This window comes from Octopus bimaculoides, chromosome 27, assembly GCF_046866305.1.
Source record: "Octopus bimaculoides isolate indiv1 chromosome 27, ASM4686630v1, whole genome shotgun sequence".
Classification (NCBI taxonomy): domain Eukaryota; kingdom Metazoa; phylum Mollusca; class Cephalopoda; order Octopoda; family Octopodidae; genus Octopus; species Octopus bimaculoides.
In genome coordinates, this window is record NC_142954.1 from 2,630,004 (window position 1) to 2,648,958 (window position 18,955).

Below are 18,955 nucleotides of genomic sequence, written 5' to 3' on the forward strand. Positions count from 1 at the left end.
GTGGTGGCCTGGACATGCCGTGGTTGATGATTCGCAGACATGCACTGAGGCTACGACATCTCCAGTGCTTCCTTGACGATGAACAAGTGTGGTCGCCGTTCGCCATACACGTATTTCCGCAGCTAGTTTCTTTAACGGAGCTGCAGTCCTGGGTAAAACAGAGACCGATAGGGAGCATTTGGAAAGTGGAATGTCTTCAAGCGTTCACAACCCTCAGCCAATCGGACAGTACGATAGGTGGAACGTCCACTTTAGCTTTTTATAGAGAATTAGTGGATGAAAAGTGCGATGATGTTCTTGGGTGACCTTGGGCGTCCAAGATCAACTAGCCGCTATTTTCCGGAGAACTTTCGGCCCGGGACTGATGGATAATTTCCAAAAATCTCTGGCCCGGCAGTGCTACCGGGGAGCTTTGCATGTTTGAGATAAAGTTTATAGGCACGGAAGTGCCGTCAGCCGAGCATGTCCAAGATGCGCGCAGGATACAAGACGGTCCTGCATGCACTCGTCCAGAACCCGAGCATTGCTGACCTGTAGGTTTATATCGAACACCTGTTGACGGATCCGCGTAGGACGGATCCGGCTATCAACTGAATCCATCATGAAGATCGCCCCGCCGCTGTCCTTTAACTGGGAAGGAAAGGCTGTGTTTATATGCCTGGTGGCCATGGCGAAATAAGTTGTGTGGTGGACGAGATTAAAGGGACTGGAGACAAAAACTTTTTTCTTTGGTCAGTCCCTGGTGAACTTCTTCAAGTTTCACTTGAAAAGGAGAATAAGGGTAGACAGTTTTATTTCTAGATTTCTTGTCAATAGAAAATGAATTGGTTTCTATCCTAGATCCAAGACTCCTTTGTTAGAATTTCAAACAACATCAACAAGTAGTAAAAATTATTTGCCACCATAACAAGGCAGTCCTGGCTTAGGACGAATGTTGCTGTAATTTAGCCCCAGGAAACATCGTCTCCAGCTGGCTATACGACACGATCTGGTGTATAGCCAGCTGGAGACGATATATCCTGGGGCTAAATTACAGCAACATTAGTCCTAAAACCAGGACTGCCATGTTCTGCTGGCAAACAATCTTTGCTACAAAGTACGGTTGCTGAATACCTCACGTTGTGAGATTTAAAAATAGTAATTTTCTAACATCAACAAGGTTATTTCTGCATGTTTGTACGTATGTATGCAGTATATAGAGTCAGCGCATGTGTACAGATTTGTAGGAGTTTTGTTCTATGTATGTAAACTCAGGCACATAGTTGCATGTCTAGACATGCGCATATCTACTTAAATGATAAACTTTTGAGAAATTTTACAAATTTCCACAGTTCCATTGATGATATGCATCTCTAACCTGAATTTATAATCTGCGTAGAATAGCTGTAAACCTCTCAATAGTTTTGTGTAGTTATTTTGTTTTTCGATGATTTTTAGCTTTATGTTGACATCTGCTGGGTGGTTGATTTCCCTACTGCATATTGTTTCTTTTCTCTATCCCAAATAACTATGTCTGGTCTATTATGTTTACATTTTATTGAGGTTTACGCTGAGACATTCCAGCAGTACTCTTTCATATTAGGAGTGACTATGGTCTCTATCATACTGTGAATTCTTATCTCTTTGTTCCTTAAAATTGCACTGTAACACGATATTTGTTCTTGGTTAATAACTGTTATTTCCTATTTGCCTACCTCTGGAATGTATGTAAAATGGTTAATATTTCCTTCAAACTTTGCCTTTGTTACATTTATTCAAACCCCAAAGAATCCCTCTCAACACATGGCTATGATGCTCCCTCCGCTATTCCTGCTCATCATCAGAGATGCACATATCGTCAGCCACCAAGGGACATGTTCAAGTGGTTAAAGTCAAGCATCTGCAGTATTGAGCAGAATATTTGCTATCACATTTCTGTTTTAGCGACCCAGGGCTGAATTCATATGAAATGAAATGCAAAATAGGTCGGTTTCAAAACATTGATGTCCTGGTCACAGAAGCAAAGTTTCAAGACAATAGTAGTCATTTCCTCTTACTTCTAGATAGAAGCAAATAGGAAATTACACTTACACAACAACAACAACAACAATAATAATAATAAATAAAAATGAAAATTTTATTACATAGCGTTTGCCTTCTGACGGATCTCATTGTACAGTGTTTTGGCACATCGTGTCTTATTAGTAGATAATAGTGAGACAGTTTTCGGACAACTGCTTATGATATAAGTGGCCTGAAGTCACAACGTTACATCGTTAATTTACTGAGTCGAATGTTTCAAGTTCAATGAAGCCCTCAACAGCATTGTAACTCCTCATATTTAAAGTACACGAGGCATAACTCTCTCTTCTCTCTCCCCATGTATTTATATATATATATATATATATATATGTGTGTGTGTGTGTGTGTGTGTGTGTGTTTATCCCCTACCACCGCCTGACAACCAGAGTTGGTGTGTTTGCATCCTCGTAATCGAGCGGTTTGGCAAAAGTGACCGATAAATTAAGTACTCGACTTAAAAAAAAAAGAAAAATGAGTACTGGGGTCGATTCATTGAACAAAAATATTCTTCGAAGCGATGTCCCAGCATGGCCGCAGTCTAATGACCGAAATGAATAAAAGATTTTTAAAAAAACTGTGTACTCATCATTATTTCAATTGTTACCGCTTTGCGAGCTTACAATAAATATTGGATTATTGCTTCCTGGTTTTATCAACAGTTAATTTTCTCACTGCTAACACCTTTTCCTGATTGTGTATCTCAGCACATGCCTGATACACACACACACACACACACACACACACACTTTATCGAAAGATTGATAATGTGATAACAATAAGTTCTCAAATCAACATGCTTATTATTCATTCTCATTAGACGGTGCCAAAATCATTAGCACGCCGGACGAAATGCTTAGTGGTATTTCGTCCGTTGTTACGTTCTGAGTTCAAATTCCGCTGAGGTCGTCTTTCATCATTTTGGAGGCAGTGAAATGAATACCAGTTGAACACTGGGGTCGATGTAATTGACTATTCTCTTTCCCCAGAATTTCAGGCCTCATGCCTAAAGGATTATTATTAAGGCGATGCGCTGGCAGGATCGTTAGAACGCCTGACAAAATACTTTCGTCCATCTTTTCGTTCTGGGTTCAAATTCCGCCTGGGACGACTTTACCTTTTATCATTTTGGGGTCATTGAAATATCAGTTGCATTATCAGTTGAAGAATTGGCAATAAAGCTTAGTTCAAATCATACAACTGTTCATCGTCATCTTCAACAACTTGGAAAGGTTCCTAAACTTGGAAAATGGGTGCCTCGTGAATTGTCCGAAAGCAACCGCAAATCCCGAGTTGACATCTGATCTTCTCTCCATTCTTACAAACTCATTTCACCCTTTTTGGACAGACTTGTGACTGGTGACGGAAAATCGATCTTCAATCGAAATGTTGAACGTTGTAAACAGTGGCTTAGTAAAAGGGAAAAAGCTCAACCACAACTGAGAAGGGAACTTCATAGAAAAAAGGTTCTCTCTCTCTCTCTGGTGGGATTGCAAAGGAGTGTGTGTGTGTGTGTGTGTGAGAGAGAGAGAGAGAGAGAGAGAGAGAAAATGAGAGAGGGGAGAGAAAAGAGAGAGATAGCTAGAGAGAAAGGGAAAGAAAAGGAGAGAGAAAGAGAGAGGAAGCGTAAAAGAGAAAGACAGAGTGGGAAAGAAAAATGAGAGAAAGAAAGAGAGAGTGGGATAGAAAAAGTGAGAGAGAGGGAGAGACAGAGAGAAATACGAAGACAGAAGGGGGAGAGATAAAGAGTGAGAGAGAGAGAGAGAGAAGCAGAGAGAGACAGAGGAAAAGGAAGACAGAGGGAGAGAGAGAGAAGGATTGCATGTTTGCTAAATATAACCACATGGGGTTGTCTATCGTAGCGCGTGTACAAGAAAGAGATGGAATATCCACAAATGAGATGCAAGAAAACAGTGTGAGAAATGTCTTTTAATGTGGCAGCCAGCCACGAAAATCATGCCAGCAACCACATTAACTCTTCTCTCGCCAAGATTCAAATCAAAGCCTATTTACAAGAATATGGCGATATTTTCAGGAAGGTTCTGGAATGGTATTTTGGTGCAAAAATAAAAAAACTGGGTCTTTGAAGTCTACTGACATTTTATCACAGCCACCACAAGTTGTAACTGTCTGAAATAAATGTTGGGTGGCGTGTTTGTCTATCAGTGTAGGCGAGTTGGCATTTGGAGTTGTTGTAATGGGCCCAGGTTAGTACCTTGAGCGAGTTTTTTTCCGCTACAGCCCAACACCAACCAAAACTTTGGTGAGAGGACTTGGGAGGTGGCAAATGAAAGAAGCCGAACATCATGTGTATATGAATATATATTCTTTTACTTGCTTCAGTCATTTGACTTGCCTTGCTGGAGCACCCCCATGAAGGGTTTTTTCTTTTAGTCAACTCAAGTATTTATTTCTTAAACATAGTTATTAATTCTATCGGTCTCGTTTGGCGAGCAACCCCTTTATTAGACTATTTTCCTTAGTCCATTGCACGGCGATTGCTTTAAGCTTATATAAAAATGCCATTATATATATATATATATATATATATATATTTGAAGAAAAGCAACAAAAATTCATTACGTTATAGCAGTACATACGTTTCGTACAAACTTCATTTATTTATGTTGCTTTTCTTCAAATTTTATTCACCAAATCTATTGATTTTGTTTTTGGTTTTTACCCTACCAAATTCTGGTGCCTCAAACATTTTAAGCACCACATTTAATCTTTTGATTAAATCTATATTATATATATATATATGTATGTATATATGTATGTATGTATGTATGTATGTATGTATGTATGTATGTATGTATGTATGTATGTATGCATGCATGTATGTATCTATGTGTGTGTGTGCGTGTATATATATATATAAATATATTTATATATGTATATATAAAGTCATTCATGACTTTATACACTCCTAATCATTTTCTCCTGCATCAAACTATTTATTCTGTTTCTTACGAGTACAACTGGATTACTTGAATGCATATATTGCAACTTAAATGTGTGTGTGTGTGTGATAATGACAGTAATTCTATGATGAAATTTATAAATATTTGATACATCGCTACGCACGTTTCCACAAATCACGTAATTTTTTACATCAGAGTCGGTATCCCTGGGATTAGCGCAGCGCAGTACAGTCCGAACTATTCGTGGGCCCCTGGCTGGTCATCATCGTTGATTCATTTCATCAGGCTAAAACAGCATCAGTGAATGAATCACAGAAGGATGTTTATCCCTTCTTTCCGGTATGAAGGCCAATCTAGCTATGTAGATATTTCTGTAAGTACTTAGAATGGGGGGAGGTAGGTGATAGGGGTAGGGGAAGGAATGGTAGTAATATGGGGATGGAGGTGTGTGTATGGTGGGGGTGGATTTATTTGCTATTCATTCAGATCTTAAGGACGGTCATTCACTCAGCAGAATTAAGGATGTTTGTACATTTCTTTGTTCTATTTCATTTAAGTCAGCTGTTATACATTAGGGTCTGATGAGATAAGACATATGTAAAGCTGGGTGCTTTTATGAATGCGAAACCCTGCGTAACCCTATAAACCGACCATAACTATCTTTATGTAATTGTATACATATATATATCTATTAGGTTATCAAGAAAGATCTTGCGGTTTTTAAACTTTAAATTCAGATGCACATATCTCGGCTCAAACAAAACTTTAATTATCGAAATAAACACCATTAGAATCAACAGACTTCTGCCAACGCGAAACAAGTTTATTTATGCCAGTAGCGTTAAAAATCCTGCGCTCTGGTGACGATGAAGTCGTTGAAGGTGTGTTTGGCATCGTCTTGGTTTTTGAAGCATTTCTCACGCAGGGAGTTGTCGAGATGCTTGAAAAGGCGGTAGTCGGTTGGCGAGAGGTCTGGTGAGTACGGTGGATGAGGCAGAGTTTCGTAGCCCAATTCATTCAAATTCTGTAGGGTCAGTTGTGCGACGTGAGGCCGAGCATTGTCGTGGAGAAGAATTGGTCCTTTTCTATTGACCAATGCTGGCTGTTGTTGTCGGAGTTTCTTATGCATTTCATCCATTTGCTGACAGTACTTCCCCGCCATAATGGTTTCGCCTGGATCCAAAAAGCTGTGAAGAATGAGACCAGCCGCAGACCACCAAACAATCACATGACCTTCTTTTGGTGCAGTTTTAGCTTCGGGAAGTTCTGTGGAGCTTCGTCGGCATCCAACCATTGAACCGAGTGTCGCCGGTTGTCGTAAAGAATAAATGATAATTAGATGGGACTATATCCGGCGAATATGGTGGGTAGAGCATCGTCTCCCATTCAGACTACTCCCGACTATATATATATATATATATATATATATATATGAATATATTATTAAGTGTTAGTTATATGTAAGGGAATCCCTTGCCATCTTTAAGTCTTTTGGGCCTAAAACTTTAAATAAATTTACTGAGGTGATCTCTTTTTGCCACCATAAGTTTTCTTTTTACTTTTCTGAAAGTGTATAGAAGAAAAAGTGGATGTAGTGAATAATATTCAGTTTTACTGAGTTTCGAAACCAGCGAGTTAAAATTTCTATTAACAGCCGCCTGCATTTTTAGCAATTAAATAATTCGGTTTTTTTTTTATATATTTTTTTTTATAGAAAATTTGGACTGGTCCTGTGATGGGTTTTTCTTTAAATTAGCCATGCCGACAAAAAGGGAAAAGGAAAAAAGAAGAAAAGCAGACCCACACCCACGAAATTATAAATCTCCCTTCCCAATTGTTATCTGGTTTTTATGTACGAAGGAGTTAATATGGAACTGGTGAGCAAGATGGAGGGACGTAATATAAAAATATAAAACACAGAAGGAAAGACTAATATGAAGGAATGGTTCAAATGCTTTTTGGTGCCTGAGAGTCGATAGAAGGAAATAAATGAATACAAGAGTGGCTATTCATATCGGAGAGTCGACTGCAACTTACAAGATATACCGGAAAATGAAAAAATTGAAGAATTCATTAAAAAGTATGGCATAAATATACCGAGAGACTAACAGACTCGCAGGAAGTAAGTGGCGCTGCTTGAAATGGGGTAAGTAGCTCATTTTCCTCTATTATTTTCGTTAGCATTCATTATATACGTTTAAGGCGGTGCGCTGACAGAAACGTTAGCACGCCGGGCGCAATGATTTGCGGTATTTCGTCTGTCTTTACGTTCTGAGTTCAAATTCCGCCGAGGTCGACTTTGCCTTTCATCCTTTCAGGGTCGATTAAATAAGTACCAATTACGCACTGGGGTCGATATAATCGACTTAATCTGTTTGTCTGTCCTTGTTTATCCCTTCTGTGTGTAGCCCCTTGTGGGTAATAAAGAAATAAGAAACGTTAGCATGCCGGGCGCAAAGCTTTGCGGTATTTCGTATGTCTTATGTTCTGAGTTCAAATTCCACCGAGGTCGACTTTGCCTTTCATGCTTTCGAGTTCCATCTAATCGACTGGCCCGCTTCCCCAAGATTTCGGGCCTTGTGCCTAGAGTAGAAAAGATTATATAAGTTTTTATTTTTTTTTTCTAATTGTTCTACCTCTCCATGTTTGTGTTTTATTTGTCCTCTCTTTGTCGGCCCCGTGTGGGTAATAAAGAAACAGGTTTTTGCCTTGTGTGGGTTTCCTGTTCATCCTGATGGGGGCTGTGTGTGTGTGTGGGAGGGGGGAGAGGTCATTGTCGAGATGCACTTTAAATGTAATCGAACCGTGGTATCTCAAAATACCATCATTTAATGTCCATTGTCCATGCTGGCATGGGTTGGACAATTTAACCAAGGCTGAAAAGCTAAGGGGCTGCACCAGATTCCAGTCTTTATTTGGCATAGTTTCTACAGCTTGATGCCCTTCCTAACACCACATACTTAGATATACATTTATCGCTGACCAAACACCATTCAATTTTTTTTCTCCGTGTTTTTCTCCTTGTTTTCTCCGTATTCTTTCTGTTGAAGAGCGTAGCTCGAAACGTTAAAGACTTTCTGTATTCCCGAGCGTCAAACTAATACATCCTTTTGTTGTTTACACCACCTGTCCTCGTCTGTTGTTTTTTTTCCGTACATTCTCCCATATATATATATAGTTTTAGGGAAAAGAACCAAGGTTCATGAACTCATCGATTGTGCTTTTACTAATTAATTGTTTCTATATGTGACAGTGGATTTTCTTCGATGAATTCATGAACCTTGGTTCTTTTCCCTAAAACTATATATTTATGTATATTTTACTCTGCAAAGCTCAATTTAATTTTAATTTTTTATAAATTGATTTTAATTAAGTTTTTACCTGTAATTTTGGATTTTGTACCTATATATATATATATCAACCTTGATCAAACCGTCCAACCTATGCCAGCATGGACAATGGACGTTAAATGATGATGATGACAACGTGTGTATGTATGTATGTATATATGGTAACAAGCAAAAACAGAAGAGGAAAGTAAAGATACAAATCTGACTCAAAGCAGATATCACTTAGGATCGGAAAGTGTTTACATATCTGTAATACACGTGTGTGTATACGCAAGTGTATTATAGAGACATATATAGACAAACACACAGACGCATGTGCACATACATACATTTGTTTATATATGTATGTATATATATAATGCATGTGTGTGTATGTATGTATGTATGTATATATATGTATGTGTGTGTGTGTATACTCTTACTCTTTACTCTTTTACTTGTTTCAGTCTTTTGACTGTGGCCATGCTGGAGCACCGCCTTTAGTCGAATCAAATCAACCCCAGGACTTATTCTTTGGAAGCCTAGTACTTATTCTATCGATCTCTTTTTGCCGAACCGCTAAGTTACGGGGACGTAAACACCAGCATCGGTTGTCAAGCAATGTTGTGGGGACAAACACAGACACACAAACATACACATATATACGACGGGCTTCTTTCAGTTTCCGTCTACCAAATCCACTCACAAGGCTTTTGTCGCCCTGAGGCTATAGTAGAAGACACTTGCCCAAGGTGCCACGCAGTGGGACTGAACCCGGAACCATGTGGTTGGTAAGCAAGCTACTTACCACACAGCCACTCCCACGCCTATATATTATGTTACTTATACTACCTTGTAATTGATTTCTATGTGAACTGATAGTCCGAGTGCGTACGAGAAGCATATTGTGTCAGTCATATGATTCCCTGAACCCGTATCTTAAGACTATTCATTTACATATCGAAAAATATATGTGTGAGTGCGTATATATGAATACTCTATCTATCTATATATATATATATATATATATATATATATATAAATTCAATAATAGGATGAATTCTTTTACAAGAATTCATCAAGTAGCTAGCGTGAAAAAAACCTCATAAGGGAAAAAATCCATCATTTATTCCCCAAATATATTTATTTATATAAGGGCATTACTATATAAGAATGCCTCACACCAAGAGGGACTCTAAGGTCAAACTACCAATTGTTCTTTAAGGATCACAATACATGTCTTCGGACACTACTAATAGTTCCATGTGTCCGAAAATCTAAACACTTTCTTCAGGTGCAGACCATTTTTTGTGCTGAGCCAAGAACTTTAGTTATGTATATCTACACACACAAGCATATATATATCTTTCAGTACATGATTAATTACATCTAGAGCTTTAATACTCCATGTATTAAATATCCTAATTATAACTTAACTGTTAATCTGTGTCAATGCCCTAATTATATTAACACTAACCTTTTTGTGTTATCATATTTCAGTTGATATACACTGCCTTTCTTTCAATTAATTCTGAAAACAGTGAAGATTTTACTCAAATAAATATTTGCCATTATTAAACTGGAGCCTGAGAAATAAATTGAGAAATTTTGATGGAATGTCATAATTTAGATCCCTTTAACCCTTTTGTTACCAACCCAGCTGAAACCACCTCTGGCTCTGTAGTACAAATGTCTTGTTTTTATAAGTTCTGAATAAAAATCTTCCACCAAACCTTAGTCACAATTTATGTTCCTAACACCAGCTTAATGATAACGAAGTTATTTTACTAAATTCTTTGTTATATTTAAAATTAAGTGAAAGAAACACAGAGAATCTCAAAATAAATACAGTAATAAAAGGGTTAAAACAGGAAGCTTTTTTTTTTTAATCATTCAGCCACAGGCGGTCTCAGGTTGGCTGGTTGGTTGTCTATCAATCTATTCATTTATTTATTTCGGTACCTAATTATTTTCACTCAGCTTTTTCAACGTTCTCTTCAGTCATTTAACAAATGTTTTTTTTTAATGCAACCTTCAGTTAATGGGTGTTATTTGGGACATGATTTTGCAGTTTTTTGTACCTGTTAGCAACTCTTACCTGTTTTTTCAAGTAAAGCGCAGGTGTGATTGGGTGGCAAGAAGTTTGCCTACCAACCACATAGTTCTGGGTTTAGTCCCACTGTGTGGCACCTTGGGCAGTGAATTCTATTATAATCCCAGGCTCACCAAAGCCTTCTGAGTAGGTTGTTAGACAGAAACTAAAAGAAATCCATTGTATATGTGTGTGTGTGTTTGTCCTCCATCGCTTGACAGCCAGTGTTAGTGTGTTTACATTCCCATAACCTAGTGGCTCAGCAAAAGAGACTGATAGAATAAATACCAGGCTTTAAAACAAATAAGCATACTGGGGTCGACTTGTTTGATTAAAATTCTCGAAGGCAGTGCTCCAGCATGGTCACAATCAAATGACTGGAACAAATAAAAGATATCAGGAGTGGCTGTGTGGTAAGTAGCTTGCTTATCAACCACATGGTTCCGGGTTCAGTCCCACTACATGGCACCTTGGGCAAGTGTCTTCTTCTATAGCCTTGGGCCAACCAAATCCTTGTGAGTGGATTTGGTAGATGGAAACTCAAAGAATCTTGTCATATATATGTATGTTTGTGTGTCTGTGTTTGTCCCCACAGCATTACTCGACAAACGATGTTGGTGTGTTTACATCCCTGTAACTTAGTGATTTGGCAAAATAGGCCAATAGAATAAGTCCTGGGGTCAATTTGCTTGACTGAAGTTGGTGCTCCAAATGACTGAAACAAGAAAAATAATAAAAGAAATATATATATATGTTTATTCTTTTTGTCTACCAAATCTACTCACAAGGCTTTGGTTGGCCTGTGGCTATAGTAGAAGATTCAATGGCACTGAATAGGCAGTGCCAAAAAGTCTGTGCCACAACGTCTCGCATCATTCTGAGTGTTTGCTTCACACACACATACCAGAATTGTGTTAATGGAAGAATTCTTTAACCCATCAAAAAGAGAAAGAAAAAAAAAAAAAAGAGAAACAGCATGCTAATGAATACCAGTACACAGGTTCAATCCCAATGTGGAGATCTGCTTGTTAACTTTTATTTCAGCAGTAAAAGTCTTCCAGAATATAAATGATTTATTTAAATAATTTAAAATTCAATAATGGAAATATTAAATAGATATTTTGTGTGTGTGTGTGTGTGTGTGTGTGTGTAAGCAAGCAAACATTTCACCTGACGTGCTAACGTTTCTGCCAGCTCGCTGCCTTAATGATGCACTCGGATCCTGATCCATTATGTGTGTGTGTGTGTACTTAGGGGTGTGAGGAACAAAATTCATTCAGCGTTAGTCCTTCCTCAACAGGGAGTGTATATGTGTGTGTACATGCACGCGTGAATATGTGCATGTGCATGCTTATAACTACATAGTTTGTATGAGAATGTGTGTTTGTATATATATATATATATACACACATTAATACATATATATCTATACACATGCACATATATATACACATAAATGCACACACACCAACATATAGCATGTGGTGTTATGCAACCATACTGCTATATAATATGCAGTTATCTAATACTCAGTGCAAAACCGATTGGTAAGATTGGCTGTAAGGGATCTATAATACTGTATACAATGATTAGTGTGTGTGTGTATTTAGGTGCTTGTTAATGTCTGCGTGCCTGTATTTTGTTATATAGTTAGTGGTGTGAGGAACAAAATTCATTCAGCGTTAGTCCTTCCTCAACAGGAAAATACTAAAAGCATGTGTGTCCCTGTGTATGTATCTACCTGTCTGTGTGTGTGTGTGTGTGTATATGTGTGCATGAGTGAGTGTGTGCACTTGTGTATCACTATGCCTAAGTGTATACCTGTGTGCATCTATGCCAGTGTGCTTGTATGTAGCTGTGTGTGTGTGTGTGTTTTCTGAAATAATTCTTTATTTCCTAAACGGTTTCAGTCGTTACAAAGGATTGATTCCGACTAAGTGTCCGACTCTGTGGAGCCACTGTGCCAGGGCATCGTTTAGGCGTTGTTCTCGAGAGTGGCACACTAACTGGTTCAGACAGTTGAAGACGGTCGGTAGCAGGGCATAGAATTTATGATCTGGTAGTTCTTGGAACAGACGAAGAATGGCACAGAGCAATTCGGTCCAGGATTTCAAATGAGCTTCACTGTCCTGAAACAAAAGAAAAGACAAATCAGGATGTGAAGGCATAAAAATTTTAGCAACGTAACAACAAATTCCAGGACCCCAAATAGGCCAGTCTGAGAAAAATGGGGACAAAAAACAAAAATAGTGATGGAGAACCTATATGATATATTGTAGGTGCAGGTGTGGCTTTGTGGTGTAGGCACAGGTGTGGCCTTGTGGTAAGAAGCTTGCTTCCCAACCACATGGTTCCGGATTCAGTCCTGCTGCGTGGTACCTTGGGCAAGTGTCTTCTACTATAGCTTTGGGCTGACCAAAGCCTTGTGAGTGAATTTGGTAGGAAACTGAAAGAAGCCCATTGTATATATGTATATATATATATTTATGTGTGTCTTTGTGTCTGTTTGTCCCCTCACCATCGTTTGTTGGTGTGTTTATGTCCCCAAAACTTAGTTCGTCAAAAGAGACTGATAGAATAAAGTACTAGGCTGGGGTCGATTTCTTCAAGTAAAGGTGTTGCTCCAGCATGGCCACAGTCAAATGACTGAAATGTGTAAAAGAGTAGTATGGCTGTGTGATAAGAAGCTTGCTTCTCAAACATATGGTTCAGGGTTCAAATTGCTGAAATAATGGGGGTTTTTTAGTGCATTAACGCATTAACTGCCGAATTTTTTTATTCATATTTTTTGGCTTTGCAAGGTGTCTTAGAAGTTAATCTTAACTCCCAAGACACCTTATATATTATCTAATATATAGTATTTAAATTTTCTTCATATGTGAATTATTTTGGAAATTATGATAAATTTTTCGAAAAGTCCCAAATGGGGATTGTTGAAAAAATATGAAAAAAAAAAACAAAACAAACCAGCATTATTTGTCAATTAACTTAGCAATTACATAGAATGAGCATGAAATTTTAAAATAATTACAGGGGTCAATCTGTTTGATTAAAAACCTTTTTTGACACTGCTCCAGCATGGCCACAGTCCAATGACAGAAACAAGATAAGAAAATAATACTCACTTCTCCATTTTAGCCTGTTTCTTACACACACACACACATAAACGCATTCACTTGCACACACACTATTTTTCACTGTTACGAAAGTTGCTTTATCTTTTTATTCTAAGCCTTGAATCATTTTTGCCAATTTCCAAGAAACATTTTTGCATCATTTTCTAGGAAATAGAACTCCCATTCAGACTGTGAGTCTGTCATACTCTCTCCATCTCTGCCTCTGATTTCGTTCTGCCCATCACATTCCATTATTCCTTTAGGAAACCACTTCAGTCAAGTGTTTTATTACAATCTATAGTCACAGGCAGCAAATCTACACACACACACACACACACACACACACACATGCATGTATATAAGAGGGGTTCTTAGCTCTGTAAAGTTCTTGGTTGAAAAGTTCTTGGCTCTGGGTAAAGAAAATACGGGAGGATCAGTTAATCATGATCTTATTCAACATATTCTCGTCTCAAATTCACACACTTATTGCAGGGGTCCTTCAGTTTTTCTAAGCTCTGTAAAAGAACTCGCAAGACTGGGCCTCCAACCAACTGATAAAGGGATTGTACTTTCTGTTGCCTGTCTTGCTTCTCCATTTGTTTCTTTCGTTGTTCGCAAAAAAAAGTTTGTTTTCCACGTTTTCGTATTTCATGTTCTTGTTTTTCATGTTTTACATTTTTTGATGTCCTGTACCCATATATGCATATGTATATACATATATATATATATATGTATATGTATATATGTATGTACATGTATATATGCATATATATATATTAATTATATTACACACACACACACACATACATACATGCATATATACGTGGATTTTAATGGCACAAAAGGTGTGGGTTTACTAGACACACCCTCAAGTTTAGTTGTTCACATTCAAGAGAAAGAGTTTTAGGTGTATTAAACATTAAGGCACAATTTCCTGAATAAGATAAGACCCAGGGGTGATTTGTGAGACATTTTTCTATACGGTACTTGATGGCATCTAAGTACAACAAATAAACTAATTTGTAAGTAAACTGGATTAGCTATATGTAAATTCACTGTTAGCAAAACTGGATTAAGTTACCATGTTTGACGTAAAACATACATGGGCGTATCGGATGCAGCCTACATTTAACAGTGCATATTCAGAAGGAAGTTTCTGGTGCTTTTGCCCTTTAGCAGTTTGTATTATTTTGTTAAAAGTAATTCAAATTGTTTTGAATTAATTATGAATTATCTTGAAGTTTTGAGATTTTTTTTAGAATAAAATTGTAGGGTTGGTGTGGGTGGTCAGATCTGGCTGGGTTTGAACATAAAAACCGGTAGAATACCCAGGCTGGATATAGCTTATCCAACCCTTTACAATTCAGACTATTCTGTTCGTTATTTACATTTGACGGATATTTGTCCTCATCTTGTAGAAAAGATTATTATTATTATTATTATTATTATTATTATTATTATGTGGTGGAGCTGGCAGAATCGTTAGCACATGGGGCAAAATGCTTAGCGGTATTTCATCTATGTTCTGAGTTCAAATTCTGCTGAGGTCGACTTTGCCTTTCATCCTTTCAGGATTGATGAAATAAGTACCAGTTACGCACTGGGGTTGATGTATAGAATAATTAAAAAATAGAAGAGACATACATACATACATACTCGTATGTGTATATATGTATATACATACATACTTGTATATGCATGCATATATATATATGTGTGTGGGTGTGTGTATGCATATATATATGTATACACATAATGCTCGTATATGCATACATATATATACACAAGGTGTGTGTGTGTGTGTATGTGTGATAGAAGATATTTTCTTTATCAATTTGTTGATACATAAATCAACTAATTTGTTTATTTATCGAAAATATGTCAGTCAATAAAAGATAACAATATGGATTATAGCTACATTATAATCTGCATTATGTATACATTATACATTGCAATTAATGTTTTACAGAGAAAATTACGCAAATGAATGGGTACTTGTCCATTCATCGGCAAAGAAACTCCCACATGAGTACACTGAACAAACGAAATCGTAAGAAGGGAGTTATTAGTAGAGTAACCAAAACCAATTTACTGCCTGGGAACTGAACCCCAAAATCACTGTGTTCAGACATGAAAATAACAATAAACAACAAACCGGATCTTGTTAGTGATTCATGATATCAGCAAATGACAACCATTCATGCATGTAGTTAACACATTAAGAACTTGTTTTTGTCAGTATCTGGCGTGACCATCAAAGGTGTAAACAATCCATTTTGGGGATTAATGACATATTGGATTATCATTAAGAATTTCGCCTTATTCTTTGTGAGCCCATAGAATATTCTTTTATTCTTTTACTTGTTTCAGTCATTTGACTGTGGCCATGCTGGAGCACCGCCTTTAGTCGAGCAAATCGACCCCAGGACTTACTCTTTGTAAGCCTAGTAATTATCGTATCGGTCTCTTTTGCCAAACCGCTAAGTTACAGGGGATGTAAACACACCAACATGAGTCATCATCAGAAACACACATAAATATATATACATACACACATATATAAACATACATACATATACAAGTGTGTATATATATATATATATATATATATATATATATATATATATAACTCTTTTACTTGTGGCCATGCTGGAGCACTGCCTTTAGTCGAGCAAATCGACCCCAGGACTTATTCTTTGCAAGCCTAGTACTTATTCTATCGGTCTCTTTTACTGAACCGCTAAGTTATGGAGATGTAAACATACCACCTTTGGTTGTCAAGCGATGTTACACACACACACACACACACACACACACACACACACACACACACACACACACACACACACACAGATATATATATACGACGGGCTTCTTTCAGTTTCTGTCTAACAAATCTACTCGCAAGGCTTTGGCCGGCCCGAGGCTACAGTAGAAGACACTTGCCCCAGGTGCCACGCAGTGGGAATGAACCCGGAACCATGTAGTTGGTGAGCAACCACACAAGCTTCTTACAACACAAGCATGCCTGCATCTGTGGTGGTTATGACTGGAACATTCTGATCACAGGACAGCTAGATTGAGATTAAAATGGGATTAACCAAAAAAAAAAAATAATAAAAATAATAATAAACAACTTTACCAAAAAAAAAAAAAAATTAAGGATAAAAAATAAATACAAATCTTACTTTCATGATTGAAAACTTCTGCTGTTTCTCGATCTCCTGTGCCACGGGCTCCCGTGGCGTCGATGGCACAGTGGGTTCCGAGTGTTTACTTTGCTCCACTTTTGTCGCTTTAACAAAAGCTGGCATCGAATGTTGTTGCTTGCGTTTCTTGTATTCCGTCATGAGATTCTTGATAAACTTATCCGTGGCAACAGTGTAAACACGTCCTTCCCTCTCGGCTCGTTTCTCTCTCTTGCTCTTCAGTGTGGTGGTCACATCTGGATGGTCTTTATCTTCTTCGCTTGTGCTTTTAGACGGTGAGATGGGGTCGTCCCGTGTCGCTGTGGTCTTGCTGTCGCTACCAAATGGTGCTGAAACACAACAATGTATGAGACATGTTTACAAATGTCTGTACATAAAAACGCACATATAACGGGCTCTCCCGTCGAAGATAACATGTGAGTGTCCATATTTTTTACTGAACGACCTGCACAAATGATTTAAGTGTTCTGAGAGAAAAGTTGGACATAAGGAGCATTAAATGTGGTGTGCAAGAGAGGTGAATGTGCTGGTATATGGCCGTGTGTTACATACGAATGAAGACAGCTGTGTGAAGAAGTGCCACTCCCAGGTATATATATATATAGCTGTGCAAGCCATGTACAGAGATGCTGCCAGTAAGGTGAGGGTTGGAAATGAGTACAGCAATGAATTCCGGGTAGAGGTAGGGGTCCACCAAGGTTCCGTCCTCAGCCCCCTCTTATTTATCATAGTCCTCCAGGCAATCACAGAGGAGTTCAAGACAGGTTGCCCCTGGGAGCTCCTCTATGCTGATGACCTTGCCCTAATTGCGGAGTCACTATCAGAACTAGAGGAGAAGTTTCAGGTGTGGAAGCAAGGTCTAGAATTGAAGGGCCTTAGAGTCAACCTAGCTAAAACCAAAATCCTAATAAGTAGGAAGGTAGATAAAACACAAACCCCTTTAGGTAGATGGCCCTGCTCAGTATGTAGAAAAGGAGTAGGTAGTAACTCTATAAGATGTACCCGGTGCAAGCTATGGACACGTAAGAGGTGCAGCAACATCAAAGGCAGGTTAACTAGGAAGTTAGTTTTTGTTTGTGGCAGATGTTCAGGTGCAATAAAGACTGTAAACAAACAGGAAACAACTTCTATCTCATTCCAGGGTGAAAAACTAGAGGTAGTCGATAGCTTCCGCTATCTTGGCAACCAAGTTAGTAGTGGGGGTGGGTGCGCTGAAAGTGTAGCTGCTAGAATAAGAATAGCCTGGGCAAAGTTTAGAGAGCTCTTACCCCTGCTGGCGACAAAGGGACTCTCACTCAGAGTAAAAGGCAGACTGTATGACGCATGCGTACGAACAGCTATGCTACATGGCAGTGAAACATGGGCTGTAACTGCCGAGGACATACGTAAGCTCGCAAGGAATGAAGCCAGTATGCTCCGTTGGATGTGTAATGTCAATGTGAATACCCGTCAGAGTGTAAGTATCTTGAGAGAAAAGCTGAACATTAGAAGCATCAGCTGTGGTGTGCAAGAGAGAGACGATTGCGCTGGTATGGACATGTGGTGAGAATGGATGAGGATAGCTGCGTGAAAAAGTGCCACACCCTAACAGTTGAGGGAACCCGTAGGCCCAGGAAGACCTGGGCTGAGGTGGTGAGGCAAGACCTTCGTACATTGGGCCTCACCGAGGCGATGACTACTGACCGAGACCTTTGGAAATGTGCTGTGCGTGAGAAGACCCGGCAAGCCAAGTAAGATCGTTGCCAGTGCCCCTGGACTGGCTCTTGTGCGGGTGGCACATGAGATGCACCATTTTGAGCGTGGCCGTTGCCAGTACCGCCTGACTGGCTCCTGTAGGATTTTCGAGCGAGATCGTTGCCAGTGCCCCTGGACTGGCTTGTGTGGGTGGCACATAAAAGACACCATTTCGAGCGTGGCCGTTTTCGTGCGGGTGACACGTAAAAGCACCCACTACACTCTGAGTGGTTGGCGTTAGGAAGGGCATCCAACTGTAGAAACTCTGCCAAATTAGATTGGAGCCTGGTGTTGCCATCCGGTTTCACCAGTCCTCAGTCAAATCGTCCAACCCATGCTAGCATGGAAAGCGGACGTTAAACGATGATGATGATGATGTTGTTGGCACTCCGTCGCTTACGACGTCGAGGGTTCAAGTTGAGCCGATCAATGGAACAGCCTACTCGTGAAATTAACTTGCAAGTGGCTGAGCACTCCACAGACATGTGTGCCC

The 18,955-nt window shown here is 38.8% G+C and overlaps 1 protein-coding gene and 1 long non-coding RNA gene across 4 annotated transcripts in view; one reads left to right on the forward strand and one right to left on the reverse strand.

Moving 5' to 3' along the window:
- The window catches only part of LOC149130797 (uncharacterized), a 66,500-nt gene that overhangs the window by 35,496 nt on the left and 12,049 nt on the right, over positions 1-18,955 (forward strand). For both annotated transcript variants that reach the window (XR_016238666.1, XR_016238665.1), the window contains exon 2: positions 6,697-7,128. This is a non-coding gene — a long non-coding RNA (uncharacterized LOC149130797). The remainder of the gene's footprint in view (positions 1-6,696; positions 7,129-18,955) is intronic.
- The window catches only part of LOC106876896 (brefeldin A-inhibited guanine nucleotide-exchange protein 3), a 64,169-nt gene continuing 56,618 nt past the window's right edge, over positions 11,405-18,955 (reverse strand). For both annotated transcript variants that reach the window (XM_089343485.1, XM_089343484.1), the window contains 2 exons: positions 16,708-17,057; positions 11,405-12,532 (listed from right to left, as the gene is read on the reverse strand). In XM_089343485.1, the coding sequence (XP_089199611.1) occupies positions 12,317-12,532; positions 16,708-17,057 (566 nt within the window). In that variant the 3' untranslated portion in view covers positions 11,405-12,316. The remainder of the gene's footprint in view (positions 12,533-16,707; positions 17,058-18,955) is intronic.